The 17939-nt window shown below is 40.1% G+C and overlaps 2 protein-coding genes across 2 annotated transcripts; one reads left to right on the forward strand and one right to left on the reverse strand.

Moving 5' to 3' along the window:
- The first annotated feature begins 265 nt into the window (after positions 1-265).
- On the forward strand, positions 266-6321 carry tmem121b (transmembrane protein 121B). Its single transcript, XM_023350249.1, has one exon. It carries the CDS (start codon positions 493-495, stop codon positions 1693-1695), a length of 1203 nt encoding a protein of 400 aa, XP_023206017.1. The 5' UTR covers positions 266-492; the 3' UTR covers positions 1696-6321.
- Positions 6093-16059, reverse strand: il17ra (interleukin 17 receptor A). Its single transcript, XM_023350247.1, has 11 exons — positions 15822-16059; positions 14284-14308; positions 13317-13463; positions 12951-13072; positions 12345-12471; positions 12180-12227; positions 11965-12110; positions 9936-10010; positions 9745-9814; positions 8508-8621; positions 6093-8412 (listed from the first exon to the last, which is right to left on the reverse strand). Exons 1-11 carry the CDS (start codon positions 15957-15959, stop codon positions 6977-6979), a joined length of 2448 nt encoding a protein of 815 aa, XP_023206015.1. The 5' UTR covers positions 15960-16059; the 3' UTR covers positions 6093-6976.
- Positions 16060-17939: the final 1880 nt, after the last annotated feature.

Genomic DNA, 17939 nt, shown 5'->3' on the forward strand with positions numbered 1-17939 from the left:
AAGGGCAGCAGAGTTCAGCGTTCATACAATCTAGACCGGATTAAGAAAAGTATGTCATGACGATGAACCACTGAGAGAAGAGACTTTAAAATTCTGTTAGTTTATAAATCACTGATCGGCTCAGCACCACAACACATTAAAGTTCTGTTGTTGTTGTATCAACCTTCCAGATCCCTCAGGTCTTCTGGTTCTGCTCTGCATCCAGAACCAGAACCAACCATGGAGAAGCAGCTTTCAGCTTCTGTGAAACATTGACCAACATATTCGAGGTGTATTTATGATTTTTATGATGTAAAGCCCTGTGAACGGACTTGCTGCTGAAATGTGTTTTACAGATAAACTTGGTTGATTGATCGAAGGGACACTCGATTTCCACATCTCACTGCTGACTGTCAAACTGAAGCTGATGGAAATGATGTTTTCAGTCTGCTGTCCGGGTTGCATTTTAAATGACTGGACCTAATGCAAGCAGAGTCCATTCCCTGAGAGTCCATGCCTTTCTTTGCCGCGGCTCCCAAAGAAAACCAGCAGAAGGGCAGAAAGTGGATGAAGGGAGGCGGCAGCACAAATACAATGATCTCTGAATCTGGCGGCGTTCATCAGAACAGCGATCTTCCTCCCAGCCCCTCATCCTCCTCCCTCCGCTCTGCAGCCTGCCAGCTGAGCAGCAGCCGGGACACCCGGAGCACCAGCAGCAGCTTCCAGCCTCTGTTCTCCGCCTGCATCATGACATCTGGGGAGTTCCTGCCCAGCGCTCCTCTGCTGGTGCACAAATCCAGGAGGAGCCTGCTCTACAAGTCGCTCTGCTTCCTTCTCCTCTTCTTCCAGGGCGGCGTCCTGGACTTCTACCTCATCCTCTTCACCGACCTGTACTGGTGCTCGTGGATAGCCACGGACCTGGTGGTCATCTCTGGCTGGGGGGTTTTCTTCCTGAAGAACGCTCGAAGCCAGAGAGAACGGGCCTGCGGCTTTCACCAGAAGAGCTCCATTTTCGGCTGCAACCTCGGAGAGTTCACCTACGCCTACCTGGCCTGGCTCATCTATGTCATCGCCTGCACCCCGAAAGTCGTGCTCATCCTGGAGACCTCCATCCTGGAGCTGATCGCGCTGAAGGTGCCGTGCGGCGTGACCGGCTTTAAGATCACGGTTCTGCTGTCCGCGCCGCTGCTCTTCTGCCTCATCAACTCCATCGTGGTGGATTTAAACGGCCCGACCCGCCACCACTCCCAGAGCTGCTTCACCAGCACCTGTCTGGACCTGCTGGACTCGTTCACGCTGATGGAGATGCTTCTCAGAGGCGAGCTCCCCTCCGTGTACCTGAAGTACACGGTGATCACGGTGTACTTCGTGGCCCTGGCGGTCCCGGTGGTCTGGCTCTACGAGCTGACGGCGGCGGAGCTGCGGTGCCGGTGGCTGTGGGCCCGCTTCTCCACCGGACTGCTGGTCAACGCTCCGCTGCTCGTCGTGCGTTGCTTCCAGGTGTATGTCTACAAGATGCCGGTGTCGGTGTTCATGTTCAAGAACATCTTCTTGCTGGCGTGCCGCCTGCTGGAGCTGCTGGAGCAGTGCGCCGCGGTGCAGGGCCTGCGGAGGCGGACTGGCACCAACAACCCAGCCCAGTTCTCCCACTGCGTGTCCGAGAACGACATGTGTCCCCACGGATATGTCAACACTCTGGCCGTCACGCAGTCTTAATCAGCCTGCATGTGCTGGAGGCTGGCGTGGGAATGAAGCAGACACAGCGGAGAGCCAAGCCGAGCCTCAGCGGGCAGACTGCTGCTGTGGACCGGGGGTGGGTGTGGGGTGGGGAGGGCAACACCACAGGGTTGCTTGTCAGTTTGTCGGATAAAAACATCCAGGTTGCAGGATTTCCACTGGCAGAAGATAAAGATAAACCAGCACAATGACAGCAGCACCACGGATCTCTTTCATTTCTAGAGACTGGAAACTGGATGTTCAAACAGATTCTCTTTTTTATCTCTTTTTTGCGAAGTCAGCAAACTTTTCTTCTCTTTCTAGATAACAGACCTCCACGGAGTCTTCTTCTGATCTTTGTTGCTTTTTGGGGATTATATCACATTACTACAACACCTTGGACCTGAGGAACTTTCTGTAGAACTTTAAATCATTTTCTACAGGACATGTTTGGCTGTTTTAGGCTTTTGTCTCATATTTCCAAGCTCTTATTTAGAACCAGTTCACACAGGTCACATTCAGATTAAACTGGTGCAAACAACAACAACAATAATAATAATAATAGGAATAATAATAAGAAGAAGAATCCTGCTGAGTTTTGGACATAGAAGCAAAACGTGTGTTCTGACTCCAGATGTCATGGACAGCAGCAGTTCCTGTTCCTGTGGCTTTTTGCTCCATTTGTCAGAACCAGAGTAGAATGTGTGTCTGTAGTTTAGTGACTCAGTGGAGTGGACCTCTGTCTGCTGGTGTCACGCTGTCATGGCTGATGCCACAGTGTTAGGGCAATGAGTTCGATCTGATGTGATGGTTCTGATAGGCCGCCTGCTCCGTCCCCACTGAGCCGTTCAGTTTTCAGCTCTGCTCTCAGATGAAGGTGATGGAATGTAAAGTGCCTGTCAGAGCATGAAGCTGGTAACCTGGGTTACTGCAGGAGGTTTACTTAATGGCACAAATGGAACTTCTGGTGGTTGTGCCTTGAAAGCCTCAATATTTCAATAAAATGCCAACTTCATATCTTATCACTTTGGCTTAAAACACAAGAGGCTGTTCCCAGTGTGAAGGTTGTAAAAAACTATGGCTTTAAAAGTCCAGATTTGGACCAAATGTTTCTCCAGCCATGTGGCACAGAGAGCTGTGCTCCTCCCCCACCTGTTGCTGTACATGGTCAGGGTTTAACTTTTCCCTGAAGGAGAAGCTTAGATGGTGGGAAAAATTAAAGAAGATCAAATAGACATATTTGCACAATAAATACATTTATTCACCGTCATAGTGAATATGTTATATTCAATCAACAGAAGGTTTTAAATGAAAGTGATTTTATTAAAATAAACACTTATTTGGCAGAGTCAGAATGCAGGGCAGCACAAGCGGGCAGTTGGCCGCCTTCTGGTAAGAAGGTTTTGGGTTCAAATCCCGAGTTGGGGTCTTTCTGCATGGAAGTTTGAATGTTCTACTCATGCATGTGTGTGTTCTCTCCTTTTACTCCAGCTTCCGTTCAAACACTTGACTGTTAATTGGTCTCTCTACTGCCATTTGGCACAAGTGTGTGTGCGTGTGTGTGTTAGGGCTGTAACAATCCTTCAAATGATTCGAGTACCTCGATTATTAAAATTCCTCGAGAAAAATGTATTGGCCTTGAAGCTTCGATAAATTATGCTTTATTATTTAGCGTGCCGAGTTCCGGGCAGCGCTCTTACTTCCGCCTGTGAGTTGTTGCTCAGTGCTGGCAGCATAACGTCCAGTTTTCTGGGTTTTATCGAGAGAGAAAAAGGGAGAAAGAAGGGATGAAAGGGAGATCACAGTTTTTTTCTGATTACTCGATTAATCATAACAATAATGGATAGAGTACTCGATTACTAGAATATTCTTTTACAACAGCCCTAGTGTGTGTATCTCTGGGTTGATGACAGACTGCTGTCTTGCCTAGTGACTGCTGGAGCTGCCCCAGAGTGACCCACAGACAGTGGATGGATATCAGGATGCCCAATCATAGAGCTTTTATTTGCACAGTGGAGTCTTGGGTTTTGCTCCATAACCTAATTGAGAGAGCAGGTTGCTGATTCAGCCATAATCAACAAGTTGTCTTACCCCAACACTACATCCCACTCTTGTACATTTGCTCTGTCATTTAGTGAAAGACCAGGGTGGAATAGTGATGTAAAGAGCTTAAATAGAAGGCAGTTAATCTGCACAGGTGGGCTTTGACACCAGCTTTAGAAAATAATGTGATTTTGAATGATAATTTGTCAAAAGAAACAAATAATATTGTTGGTCTCTGATGCCCACAAAAGGGATTAAATACCTGAGATTCTCCATCAGTACAAAAAGACATTCGCTGTCTTCAGGAGTGAAGCAGACATCCACCTGCTTTCTGTTCAGGCACTTATCACTGCAATGACCTAAATATGTCAGAAGAACATATACTGTTGATAATGTGTGCTCTACATGTGAGATGTTGCTTAGTGTCTTATTTTAAGTTGGAATGTCATGCCTTATCCTGCTTGATGTGGCAGTTTGTGCAATATTTCACAAATAAAAATACATTTAATGCCTTTTGCTGAAAATGAACTTGTGGATAGTTGATGCCTTGTGTGGATCCATGAAGGACCAGTGAGGAGAAACATTCCTCCATAAGGACCCACAGCTTTAACTTTAGTTCTGTTCTGTTAGAGAAATCAGATCTTTGTCCTGCCTGAGTGGCTCGCTGCACCTTAAAGTGTCACAGTAGAGTAACCTGAGTGTGTACCGTTCATGTCTACCTTTTTATTTTGATTTTTTAGTTCTTCCTCCTTCTAGATCAGTAGAAGGAGATGAAACATTCTGGGTTTATTTTCTGGGTTTGAGCTGCTGGTTTATCGTCATGACAAGCAATTTTATGAATTTCCCAAATCTAATTTTATTTACTCATCCACCTGAAACTCTGCTGGCCTTGTTCTGCTGTCCAGCTGAAACCATCGTCATCCATTTACACACACTGTGTGAACACATGTGGAGTCCAGTTAAAGCCACTTCTGGAATCCATTTATCCATCCATTAACTGAGGTCATTAAATGACAGATCTGTCAAGGTCAAAGCCTGAAGCACACATTTCATGATAATTGAGATGAATGGCTTTATATGCTGGTGACAAAAATAATTATTTCTGAATCATTGCTGCATTAAAGGCACTTTATGATGTTTTCCACAGAACAGCGTTCAGCTTAGACTCAAACCTGAACTTCGCTCTGCTCTGAAGTAACTGGAACATGCTGCTTGAGTTCAACACACCCTGCACTCATGGAGCAGGAAGCACAGATCCCTTCAGAAAGTTAGAATATTATTACAACTTGGTTTATTTCAGGAGCGTTATCACATATACATATACATGTCTATATTAATTACACACAGGCTGGTGTTTTCCACCTCTTATTTATGATAATAATGATAATTTCCCATTTACAGTTAATCAAAACATGACATTTAAAATTAGAATATTACATCATACCAGTAAAAAAAACATTTTATAATACAAAAATGTGGGATTAATGAGAAGTACGTTTAATACTTATCTTGTATTAAGGTTATTTTCAAGATACATTTAATCTGACAAATGAGCCTCATCAGAAACCATATTCTCATTTATTGAATATGACTGCAGAGTGGTGCTCCTCCAGCTGGCCCTTGTTATCCCACAGAACAAATCATTTCATTCATTTACTGACCATATTAATATCAATAACATCATTCTGCTGTGCAGTCTGACCTCTGCTGTCTTCTTAATTGTTGTCAATTGACCTGTGATATATAATAACTCAAATGAATTGAATGAAGACATAAGGTCATAGTTCAGCCATCAGGAAGCCACTCCAGAGCGAACGCTGGTTGGTTTCTGTTTCAGTATCTACATGATGTTATGTTCCAGTTCAGATTCCTTCATCAAAGAACCATAAAAATCACTATCTTCAGATTTCTGTTGATTTATGGTAAAACGTGTGCTCTAGAAGTTCTTTGAATGTATTTACAGGAATATTAATGGTCTGGCAGAGCTGAATTTTTTTTTTAAATGTTTCAACTCAATATTTGCACATATGTCTTCACCTTCAGTGGAACATTTCAAACTGGAGGAAAGTTGGACAAAATTCCTGTGGAGAAATGATTCTGTCATTTGCCCATCTGTCACGTTTGTATGCAATGTATTACTTAGATTTTATGTTGCATGTAAAAGCAAATTCAGTTTGAATTCCCTTAATCCAGCAGCACAAAACCTTTACCCCAGATTAATACCAAAATCATCCAGCCAGAGTGCAGTGAAGCTGTGACCTGCATGTAGCAAAAAGTTCTGACGGGACCAAAACCATTTCTGGATGTTTGAAGGAGCCTGTCACAGAGAGAACAGATCCACATGAGTCCTGGAGTCAGAGCGCTCATTTCCTTTTCTTACACCATCTTTTATTTATACAGGAAAAAAAAATCTCCTAAGACTCATGGTCTCATTTACAAGAGAAATATATTACATACATCACAAACAACATAAAGACAGTAAACAATAATAAAAATCAGTATTAAGTACAGTATTGATTTTTAGAATTGTTCTAAATCAATTATGTAATATATACATAGTATAGTATTGTTATAGTATGGCTACTATAACAATACTATCTCCAACCCAGATGTGCTGTATACTGTATCTGTATTGATCTAATCAATGTAGTTTAAGATGGAGTTTTATGTGGTTGAAGACTGAAATAAAAAGAAAACCTACCAGTTGTCTGTGTTTGTATCTTTTTGTTCAGTGGATGTAAACGTCTGTTTTCAATCGTATGCAGTCCAAACATACTACATACATTAACAGAACAGAACCATGTTGCTCTCAGCTCAGCTGTTTGTTGAATTTCTTGTTCTGAGTTTCTCAGAACCTAAAATAGGTTTCTTCTTTCTTATATCACATTAAGACATTTTAATCATTCAGATTGTCTCATCAGTATGCATACACAGGATCAGAATACCACAATCAAACAGTGTCGCGAGCAGGAACTGGGACTTTGGCACAGGGCAGAGTTAATGAGAATGAAACCTAAAGTGAAAGATGTAACACTCTTTACTCTGTCTATGAAGAAATGCAATTAAATGTCTGTTTTGCTTTACAGGTCCAGGTATGTCAGCTTGTTCTGAAAAGTCACATTTGAGCATTAAGTGTAATGTCTCTGAGGGTCTGAAGAACTTGGCATTGGGTAAAAAAGCTTCACCTAGAAAGTCACCACAGTCTGTTAGAGCAGGAGATGAAGGGCCGGCACTGTGATCAGCTGTCAGAAATCTGAAACAGCTCCTCCTGCAGTCTGACTAAAGCCTTCATTGGATCCTCTTCTAAAGGGGTTTCATGTTGGGATGATCCTTTGGAGCTGTAGCCCTGGTCAGATCCACTGCTGGAACGTTTTGCACCTGGCTCAATATCCTCCTCCATCTCCACAGGCTCAGCCAGGCTCAGTTCAGGTAAGGAAATATTCTCACTCTGCACAACAGAACTGGGGCATCCAAGAGAACTTGTGTCAGAAAAGTTCTGTTGAGCCAAATGTACTTGGTCTGAATAGACATACAGCCTTTTGTTCATATGCTGCGAAGAAGCTTCATCATCCTCAGCAGACTTTGGAACAGATGATGGTTCCCTGAGGGACACCCAGTTCTGTTGGACAGAAGACTGGCTCCTGAAAACAGGTTCAGCTACATACGCAGACTCTGGCCCAGTGCTGTGGTGGTACAGTGGGACTTCTGTCAACACTTCCACCTGGCTTGGGGCATACAGACGTCTGCAGTCAGAATTCATCGCTGGTACAAGCTCTGCCACTGAAGACATCTGCTGCCCTGGGTTTAACTCAGGTGTAAGCATGTGAACAGTGCTGCAGCTTTCATCAATGTCAACGTTGTGAATGTAGACTGGAAGGCCATCTCTGATAGGAGGGATGTACTCAAAGACAGGAAGGGTCTGCAGTGGCTCAATGAGCTGGTTGGCTTCACAAATGACTTCCTCTTCACTGAGAACACACTCCTTTTCAAACCAGTCCGGATTTTCTATCTGATAGGCTTGGAAGGTTTCAATAGCATCTCTAAGGGCTTTACCAGAAGCACAGCTGGAATATTCATCCACACCGATTCCCTCGATGTGGCTGACCTGACCTGGCTGATATTTCTCAATGTCTAAGATACGGAAGTAGAGTTCCTCAAAGTGCTTCATCAGGTTGTATTTGATTCCAATGTCAAAAACTGAAGGTACATCCCTCTCACTGCTGATGTCCCCAAAGTAAGCCACCATATACTTGCCCAACATGCCTGCCTGATGCATGTCAGGCAGGAAGAGATTTAGAAACGGAATGAGGATGTCATCTGTGGGGCAAAGTACATCTTCCTTCAGTTTCACCTGGCCTTGACCACACATCGCTCTCCACTTTGCCTGAACTCCAGGTGAGCACAGTACCAGGATCTTGTCGGACGGGTTGTTTAATTGCTGCCGTTGCCACTCCAGCCAGCGGAGACGGCCAACCATGCTGACTGAGGAGGAGTCCAGCAGGTCTACCAGCACCCTGGTGCCACATTTGGCCTGAAGAAAACCACACAGCTTAAGCACTACTTCCCTGTAAAGGTGGTGGTCCTGGGAGTAGATGACCAGCACTTTGGGTTGTGGTTTAAGTGGCGTCTGCTGTGTTTCACCGTCCTTTGATGGAGTAGCAACGTAATGTTTACCTAAAGGTGGATGAAGCGATCTATGAGTGGTATGAAACTACACTTCCTACATTCATTAAGTTCAAAAGTAAGAATTTGAAAAAAGTATTCCATACCGCGCTTTCTGCAAATGACACACATCACTGCTGCCACTATGATACAGATGGAAATCACTGCAATGGGAACAAACAAGTACCCAGGGGGAAGCGGATCTGCCTGAGGTGTTTTCTCTGTAAGAAAGAAAAGACAAGCGATTGGAAAGTTTTAGAGGATTCTTGTCTCCTTGTCCTTCTCATTTAGCCGCCAGGCTTTTTTTTTTTTGCTTTATTTCCAACATCTGAAACCCACAAATGTTTTAGACACAATATGCTGAGAAGCCTTTCAAGTGTAAAGACTTGCTCTGAAATAAGTCAGGACAGACATCCTGGGCTTTATTAAGTAAAATGTAGAGCAAACTAATACCAAATAAAGCTTCTGTAATTCTGGATTAAAACAACAAAAAAAAAAAACTGACCACAGTATCTGAATGAGTGGGCCCCATTCCCAGAGAAAGTTTTCCTTCCAAATGTAGTCTGATAAAATCCAACCTTGCACTTTCAGAATGTCAAAATGTCTCTGTATACTAGTGACTGCAGTCAGATATGAGTATAAGCAGTTTCTTTAAAAGTATCCCAGGATGACTTTTGTTTTGAGCTGGCTTAATAGAGCAGCAAGTTGCACAAAGAGTTCTGAAATATTGAACAATTTGTGAATTCAAACAATTCAAGAAGGTCACATTAAGTTCACTTGTAAAGGTTAGAGTGCATTTTAGACTCATCCTGAAAGTTCACATGAAATCCAAATATCTCTAACTTATTAGTGTTGAATAGTAATGCTGAAAATATGACACATGATGGGATTATTATTACATTTACTGCTAACTATGACCAAGTAAAGGTCTGACCACTCTGACCTGGCACTAATGTTTGTGTAGATGCCGTTGAGGCAGGTTTCCCTCAGATACCCTTTAGATGAAGCCTATCTGCTTATTTGCAATAATCGAGTGCTCTGAATATATTATGTCCACTGATGTTTTGCTAGAGTGCGTGTGTGTGCAGAACTTGAAAAAAATTAATAACTTTTGCAAAAGAACGCTTTTATCTACTTGTTAAAATTCTAATGTTGAATTGTATCGCTAGAGTTATTCTAGTAGCTGATCATCTGTTTCCATCCAGCCCTTTTAAAAGGCCTTTCTTTAATGAGACAAAGTAGACAGAAATCACTTGTCCCAGTTGGAATATAATGGAAGGTAAAGTTTTAATGGCTAAAGATTTTAGCTGTCATCCATCTTTGCCATAAAACAAGATTCTGTACCTGAACACAAGTTATGAGTTTTTCTTTGACGTGTACAGTCGTTGCCACATTGTGGGAAAAAAGGTTTAATCTGCAGGAAAAGAAGAATCAAATGAATGTTCATATTTAGCTTAGATGATGCAGACGTATTGCTAATAAACACAAGCATGGCTGACATAATGGAAGTCAGCAGAAAAAATGAAAACATTTACCTCAGCATCAAACTGGCAGCAGAATCTTGGCCATTTGTGAAGACTGAACTGTACATTCACTGTCTCCTGATTCTCCTGGGGAGAGGTTTACGGAGAAGTTAGTACTGCAGGGGAAACATATACATCCACACAAATACACACACACACACACACCCGCCCACACCTGCACGCACGCACGCACACACACACACACACTCTCCCACATGTATACTTATATGTGCCATGTATTTGATGCATTGTGGGAACTATTTTCCTGACACATATTACTTTGTGGGGACCAACTGCTCCATGGGAAATGCTGTTTTTTGTTCTAAGATTCATATTTTAGACCTAAGATGTGAATTGAGCTTTGGTATGGTTAGGGTTAGGCTGTAGAAATGAATGGAAGTCAATGTAAAGTCCCCACAAAGATAGTGCGACTAACATTTTTGTGTACGGAAAAAAAATATGGTCACAGATAAGTAAATTGGCTTCAGACTGCAGAATGTTTTGATCAGCATCAACCTACACAAAACGGAAAATGCCTGTATGTTCCTCAAGATAACATCAGAGTTGCATCTGTTCACCCTCATGTTGGAGAATCACTTCGCAACATTAAAACAAACTCATTGCATGAATATATTTTAGCATCTGAACTACATTCACAGCTCCAGACAGGAACTAGCCTTTTTTGTTTTGAAAGGCTAGTTCACATATCAACATTTTAATGAAGTCAAGTATTTTAGAATGCATAGATCACAACATCAAGCATCAATGAGCATATTGATCTGTCTATGTGATTTTCTTTGCTTGCTTTGTTCCAGCTGTATCATAATGTTGTTGTGGATGGTGAGAGAAAAACTGCATTCATTAAGCAGCAACTTATGCATACCGTTCCCTGTTAAATAACAGGGAACGGTATGCATGATCAACAGTGGAGACAAATTATTGTGTGCTGTACCCTGAGAGGCATGCACACTAGCACATAAACCCACAGCAACAGCCAAAGAGTTTTTTAACTCTATCTTTCCTAAACAAATTTATTGACTGAGGCTTTGCTGTAATTAACTGAATGTTCTGTCTTTCATATTTAGAATTAAAGGCTTGCTTATCCAAATTTACATAGTTCAAATGATCTGCTTAGTTGTCCTAAACCACTTAAGGAATCACACATTACATTTATTTCTTTAACATTGAAAGTATTACTGAATCAGCGCTTTTGTTTCTTTTCTGTGTCTGCTTTGTCTTCTCAAACCCCCACTAGTTGTTCACACTGAGAAAGGTTCTGGTTCTGCTGGAGATTTTTCCTCTTTGCTGTTGCTATGCGCATGCTCAATATGACAAACTGCAGCAAAGTCTGCAATGGAAGTACTATCAACTGAAACAAAAATTGACTCAAAGAAAGTAAACAGCAAGTGGTTTTCTGGCCCAAAAGCTTGGCTCAGGGCTTCCTCCATCTGAATCTTTCCTCTATTTGAAAGCTTTCTTTTTGTTTTGAGTGCGACATTTAGAACTCCATAATGTGCACAAAAACCTAGTTTACGTTTCAGAGAGACAGTGATAGATTAACATATTTAATGTAGATTAGTAGATTTCTTCAGTCCATTTTATTTACCTAAATAATCATTAAATACAGTATATTATTAAGATTACTAAATATATATTAGTCCTACAAGTTCTGAGATAATCAAACCATTTCAATGGAAATGATTATGATTTTGATCTATTTTTTGAAAAATGTCTCATTCATTCACATGAAGTATGAAATTAGGGCTCTCTGGTTAAAATAACTACCTTTCAGAATGATTTTTGATATATTTGAGAATACTGAGTCTGATAAAACTTACAATGCAAAAACTACTATGTGTCAACAGCTTCAGCTAATGTTCCACCATTTATGAGGCTTTAGTGTTTTTCTACATGTTTAGTGTTCTCCAAAAAGTAAACACCACACAAACATACTCATTCTAATGAGTTCATGTACAATCCTGGAAACAGATTACTGTCAAAGTCGACTAAGGTATGTAACAGCCATGAGGCTGAGCCTCACCATGAGCACAGGGGTGCTGTCTGTGATGGAGCCACATCTCATTAGAACCAGGTATTCCTTACACAGAGTGCTGGGGATGAAGCTGACAGCCAGGGAGCCATTGACTGGCTCATGAACCAGGCTGATGTTAGGCTTCCACAGACTTCCTACAGAGATTACACAGCCTGTTAGCAGTTTTAAGGACATTGACCTGGGGAAACAGGAGTATGACTCACCTCTCTCTATGCAAACCTGGGTCTTCTTCATGTTGGCGTGGTCACATCCTTAAAAAAAAACACAGATTAAGAGGACATATTAACTCAAGAAAAAATCAAATGGAAGATTTCCTGACAGGTTTGTGAATCACAAACCAAAAACAACTGCATCCTCGTTTTACTCACCTGGGACCTGAATTTGTCTGCTGACGTCATAGTTGCTGTGACCTTGCTCTGGTCTGGGGATGTTATAGACAGACACATAATACTTCTCACCAGGATTCAGCACCAGAACATCAGAGGAGAACAGCCACTGAAAACACACAAATAAGTCAGTCCAAAGAAAGAATTCTGGACTCAACAAGTAAAATGCTTCTGGTTTCCTGCTTCTGTTTGGAACACTTAGACTGAATAAGAAATCAGTGAGAGCAATGCAAACCTGACCAGCTTCATCATCTTGGTTAAGTCTGAATATTAGTAGATAATTAGCCTAATAAATAGATTCATTCTGTTTGCTTCAGGATTATACATGGTTTGCAAAGGAAATCTATGTACAAAAATTTTTAGTACAAAATATACCTGAAATATTATGCAACCTACCAAATATACATAGCATCCATGCAATATTTTGTTATTGTACTAGATCACACATAAATATTACAATGACAACTGTGATTTGCCATGTATGACAACTATATTAAAATGACTAAAAAATAGAAGAAACATATGATTTCATTTTTGTTTCCAAACTTGGCAAAAACTGATCTAAAATATGAAACATGAGTCACTCACTTTCTCTTCTGATGGGCTTTTCATGTCGAGACGTTTTTTGAAGGAATATCGAATACACCGCTGCTCATTAGTGGACATCCGAAGAACATGAAGCTCAGTGGCATTCAGGAAATGTATGCTACCTGTTGATTAACACAGCTGATGTTAATGTTGTCTTTGTCTATGTTAGAAAATGAAAAAATAAAAAGAACAAACTCCAGTGAGAATCAGCTGACTGGAGAATATTAAACTTAAATCCTAAACTTTGCAGAGACACTGACAATGTTAGACATATTTGCAATCCATATAAACACTGAATTTTAACAATACTTTTAATATAATCAAACAATATACAGTGTTAGTGTTGCAACACTAACGCTGACTCACCATCATCCTTTAAAGTCCAGTTAGCCTGAAGGACAGGCTGCAGTTTCCCTGTTTTGTCTATCCTTGTTTCTATAGCAACTTGCAGGTCGTCTGGACCGCTGGGGGTGTACTGGTGACTGATCAGCCACCCAGAGTCCATACAGTTATCTGCATAAAGAGACAAACTCACAGTGAAATGCCTCAGTATCTAGGGCTGCCATGATAACAATAAGTTCTGGGACGATAAATTGTCTCAGAACTTATTTAGATAAACGATATCATTGTTGTTTTGAGAACATTTTCAAGTAATATAATAGCAATAATGGCATAAAGATGCAAGAACACATTCTCAAAGATCAAAAAACTTTCAATTCTAATGAACATTTAAACACTGGAAGATATTTTGAATATCCAAAATAAATATAGAAAACAACAGAGACAACAAATTAAATAAATTAGGATGCCTCTATAAACCAATTATGTTTTTTTTAAAAAAAAAAGATAGTTGAGGAGCAAATCACCAGACCGAAGACTTCTATCAGTCAGTTTTTGGTTTAAAAAGAGAGAGAGAGAGAAAAAAAAGGGGGGAAAAAGATAAATCAAGCAAATGAAAATTATTCAAAAACTATTCTTTTAATTTATCATGTGATTAATTCATTTATTGCTTATTGTGACAGGCCTGTCAGTATCCATTCACTATGCTATTTTTTATTTATCCTAAAAATACTTAGTATTTTATATATTACATGTGGTCCTAATTTAAATATATACAATAAAAAAATGGCAGTTTTTCTAATACATAAATACGGAGCATGTAAATGTAATAACTTTCATGACATGAGTGGTGCGGGGGGAATGAAAATCAAAGACACAAGTGTGGAAAATGCTATTGAAAAGTTTAATAGATCTGTAATTTCTGGATTTCTAACTCACTATAAACAAAAGAGCAAGAAGGAAATGTCTGCAACAGGAAATTCAAAATACTCACTGTAACTGGCTTTACAGTCCACATCCTGTTACAACAACAAAGACGACAACATTAGAAATCTTGGAGTTTATCAAACTTGGTGTTTTGTACACATGGTATTTAAAGGTTGAGTAACTACAAAGTCACGGAAAACAGAAAGGACCCACTGATCAGTTCTAGGGCTTTCTTGAATTGATAATGATCTAGTCTTTACAAGTTTCTAAAATAATTTAAATCAAACCTAAAGTCTAGAAAACACAATAATTCTACAATAAAGATTTTGCTGAAAGGCTTTGTGTGAAAATCTCAGAGCATACCTTTGTTTCCATAGGATTGAGTGATAATTATAACAAGGTGCTGCTAATTACAGAACTTGATGACCTGATCATAGTAGGACCACCTTTATAAATTTGTTAATATTGTGTATCTTAGCAATATGCCAAGAACAGATAGAATTGATAATGAAGTCGGAGAATTAATTGTTGCTGCCAATCAATCTGAGAAGGGATTCAAGGGTATATTAAAATAATTTGAATGTGTCAAGTGGCAAAGTTTCTAATCGTTCCAAGAGTTAAAGTTTGAACAAAACCATCCTAAGTGAAACATGTTTAGAGAAACTCAAACAGCTTAAATACCATTTTTAGCCCTGTGGTGGAGGGTAATGATTTGAACTTGTCTACTGTGAGCTCCTCTGTACACCAACGTGTAAGGTGACATGTGAGGTACCTGACAGCTAAAATGGTTCCTAACAGAACCATGATCCAAACACAGCTGCAGATCTACATCAGAAAAGACCTCCACCTGATTTAAAAGTTTTTGGTGAGAAAAGACATTGGTCAATTCTTACAGCATAATAAAGAGAGTAAAATGCTTTATTTTTCAAAAACCATGACTGTATGCACATTTTCAAAACATATTTAAGAAAAGGATTTACTGTCTCAAACCAAACATGTCTGAAGATTCTCGGTTTTCCAGGAGGATTAAAAGGAAGTCATTTTGTTTTGAACGTCTGGTTAGAAATGTCCCTCTCCTTTAATTTCAGCTCTATGAAACTTGTCCGATGAGGCGACAGTTTGTCCTCATCCAGCCGAGCGGCCGACGTAGTGAAATTTAGAGCCCGTGTACGTAGATGTACACACGCGGGGTAGAAATGCAAAAAGTTGAAAATATACAACTTTTGCTGCTGTTTTCTCTCATTCCCCATGTGTCTCTCCCATACCGCGCTACTGTGAACTAACTAACTAACTAACTAACTAACTAACTAACTAACTAACTAACTAACTAACTAACTAACTAACACTCGGAAGGCTTTCACGTCAAAACAGGTAGTTCGATTAGTCTGTGTTATTAAGACGTTACAATTTTAAGCTTAATTGTTTGACATGTTTAAAACGTTAAGCACTTTAATTCATTTAATTCAACCTAGTGATTACATTTACAACATTTGGACACAGAGAAGAAATGCTTTATCACTAGTTCAATAAGAAAAATAAGACCAAATAAATATTTCCGGTGTTGACAAACACTGGAATCGTTAAGAAAGTCTCAGTGCGTCTCACCTGTCGCGAGCATTTCAGCTTCGCTTGCTGAGATATAATGCTGATGGACGACGAGCCCATCGCTTCCAGTAAGACCAGCAGCGCTAAAACCAACTTCATGTTTATCAGCCATTCCAGAGTCAGCCTCGCTGCTGCCATTTTAGCCAGAGCATCAAAAACAAAGTGAAAAGAACAGCCTTTTTTTCCGAAACACTGACGCAGGTGCTAAACTTCCTGCTCTGTTGCGGGAAAATCCCCTCCGCGCTCAGAGCAGGAACTTCTACCTCATGATGAGTTCATTAACCTCGGAAGTTACAGCTTTTAGTTGTTACCAGAATTATCGACAGTTTGCTCTTTTTCTATTTGGACAATCAAGAGTTTTTGAAAATTCATTGAAGAATTCGAACCTCAGTGATCTCTGAACACTGAGGTGGAAAATGTTTACTCAGTGTGTTAGCTTTTAAATTAATCACATACAGTATGTTTATGTCTGTCAGGCCAACCTTACCAGAAGATTTCAAATATTATTTTTTAAATATCTTAACAGACAAATTGCTTTACTCATTATTATTGTTGCGATTAAGAATTCTCCAGAGAGGCTGTAACAGCAGTACCTGAAGGCTGCACTGGGGAGTAGTTTTCACCAGGAAGTTTCAACCTCTTGAGTTTTTTTCTGTGTCCGTGAATTAATCATCCACCATTCTGTCTACTTCCTTGTTCTTTGGAACAGTCTGGTTAAGATGATTAACCATTGGCAGCAGAAACATCGCAACAGCCCACTAGCTTCACCTATGTTGTGAACAACCAATTAAATGTTCAGTTCCAAGACTGTTCTGGTCTGGTCCTTTAGTACAGTAATCACCAGGGCATAATCTGTCTCAGTCTTAATAACAGTTTCATAATAATGACCACATAAAGTTTATCCAAATAAATGGAAATATTACTAACATTATCTTGCTTCTAAATCATATCTTATTACTATATTATATTAATGTCAGAGTCTTATCTCCTTGCTTCACAAAGTATTGTTCAGTGTTTCTCCTGCATACCAAGGTTCTAAAAGTGCTGATTCTCCTTTCTACAGGATGTAAAGAATTCAAGGGTCATTGTATCAGCTCCCAAAGTACTTTCAGTTTTTTTTGTTGTTGCATATTTTCTCTCAGGAACGATGTCCTGTTGCGGTGTGTCTTTCGACTGACACTGAGATGATCTCATTCATGAGAGCAGGAGAATGGAGCCCTCTGATGTTAAAACAGGAATTCATTGCAAATGAGAAGTAGGATTTTAATTTCTAAAATATGTTGTTGCATTTGTCACATTAAACTTGAATAATATCCATCATTTTTGCATCTAGGACAACAGCCCTTGCTCCTCAAAATGTGAAATGCATAGTAAGGAGAGTAAAACATCTTAAGTGACATGTTCAGAGGTCCTTTAGATGACTCCGTGTTGGTCTATTCCAAGACTCCAGGCAAACAGCATGGTGGAAGTTGACAGGATCTCTTGCTGCTTTTCCTGCCCTGGTTCCTGTATTGGTTGACAGCCTGATTACCTCACCTTCTCGCCCACTGCCTGAATGATGGTGACTGGTAAAAAAAAAACCATGACCATGCAGAGCTCCCTAAAGCCTACATATTTATACGTGAAACACCCATATCCCAAACAAAATTACTATGAATCAACCAGAAAATAAGGAAATCAATAAAATAAACTAAATAATCTAAACTCTAAGATTCACCAAAAAATAGAGAAATAGCTCCAACATGAAGTTAAAGGGAAAGTTCTCTGGACCTTGGATCTGACAGACTGTGGTGATAAAATAACTCATCACCTGTCATCCAAAATAGAAACAGAATCTTTGTCTATTCAGTCCATTAATAGAGGTGTTTAATATTTAAAACATCATGACACACGGCTCTTCTGCTGTGTGAACTCATTTAATGTGAGAGTGGTGATACACTTTGAAATTTGGTTTCTTGTTGTCAGATATGAATTATGTGCATGTGTGATCTCCTGGTTTGATTTTGGTTGTATTGCTGAGTTAAATGGAACTGTTCCTTTTTTATCACTAAACTCCTTGCTTTGTTGAAATTACACACAATGCTCTTGTTTAAAATGTTGAAAGCTGCATTATCCTTA

Source organism: Xiphophorus maculatus, chromosome 17 (genome assembly GCF_002775205.1).
Source record: "Xiphophorus maculatus strain JP 163 A chromosome 17, X_maculatus-5.0-male, whole genome shotgun sequence".
NCBI lineage: Eukaryota > Metazoa > Chordata > Actinopteri > Cyprinodontiformes > Poeciliidae > Xiphophorus > Xiphophorus maculatus.

Bases quoted from the DNA above. Each gene is read 5' to 3' on its own strand.
- tmem121b (XM_023350249.1), top strand. From the start codon at position 493: ATGCCTTTCTTTGCCGCGGCTCCCAAAGAAAACCAGCAGAAGGGCAGA.
- il17ra (XM_023350247.1), bottom strand. From the start codon at position 15,959: ATGGCAGCAGCGAGGCTGACTCTGGAATGGCTGATAAACATGAAGTTG. The intron at 13,464-14,283 runs GTGAGTATTTTG...CTCTTTATGCAG, and splicing joins GGACTGTAAAGCCAGTTACA to ATAACTGTATGGACTCTGGG. The intron at 12,111-12,179 runs GTGAGTCATACT...TAATCTCTGTAG, and splicing joins CCAGGTTTGCATAGAGAGAG to GAAGTCTGTGGAAGCCTAAC.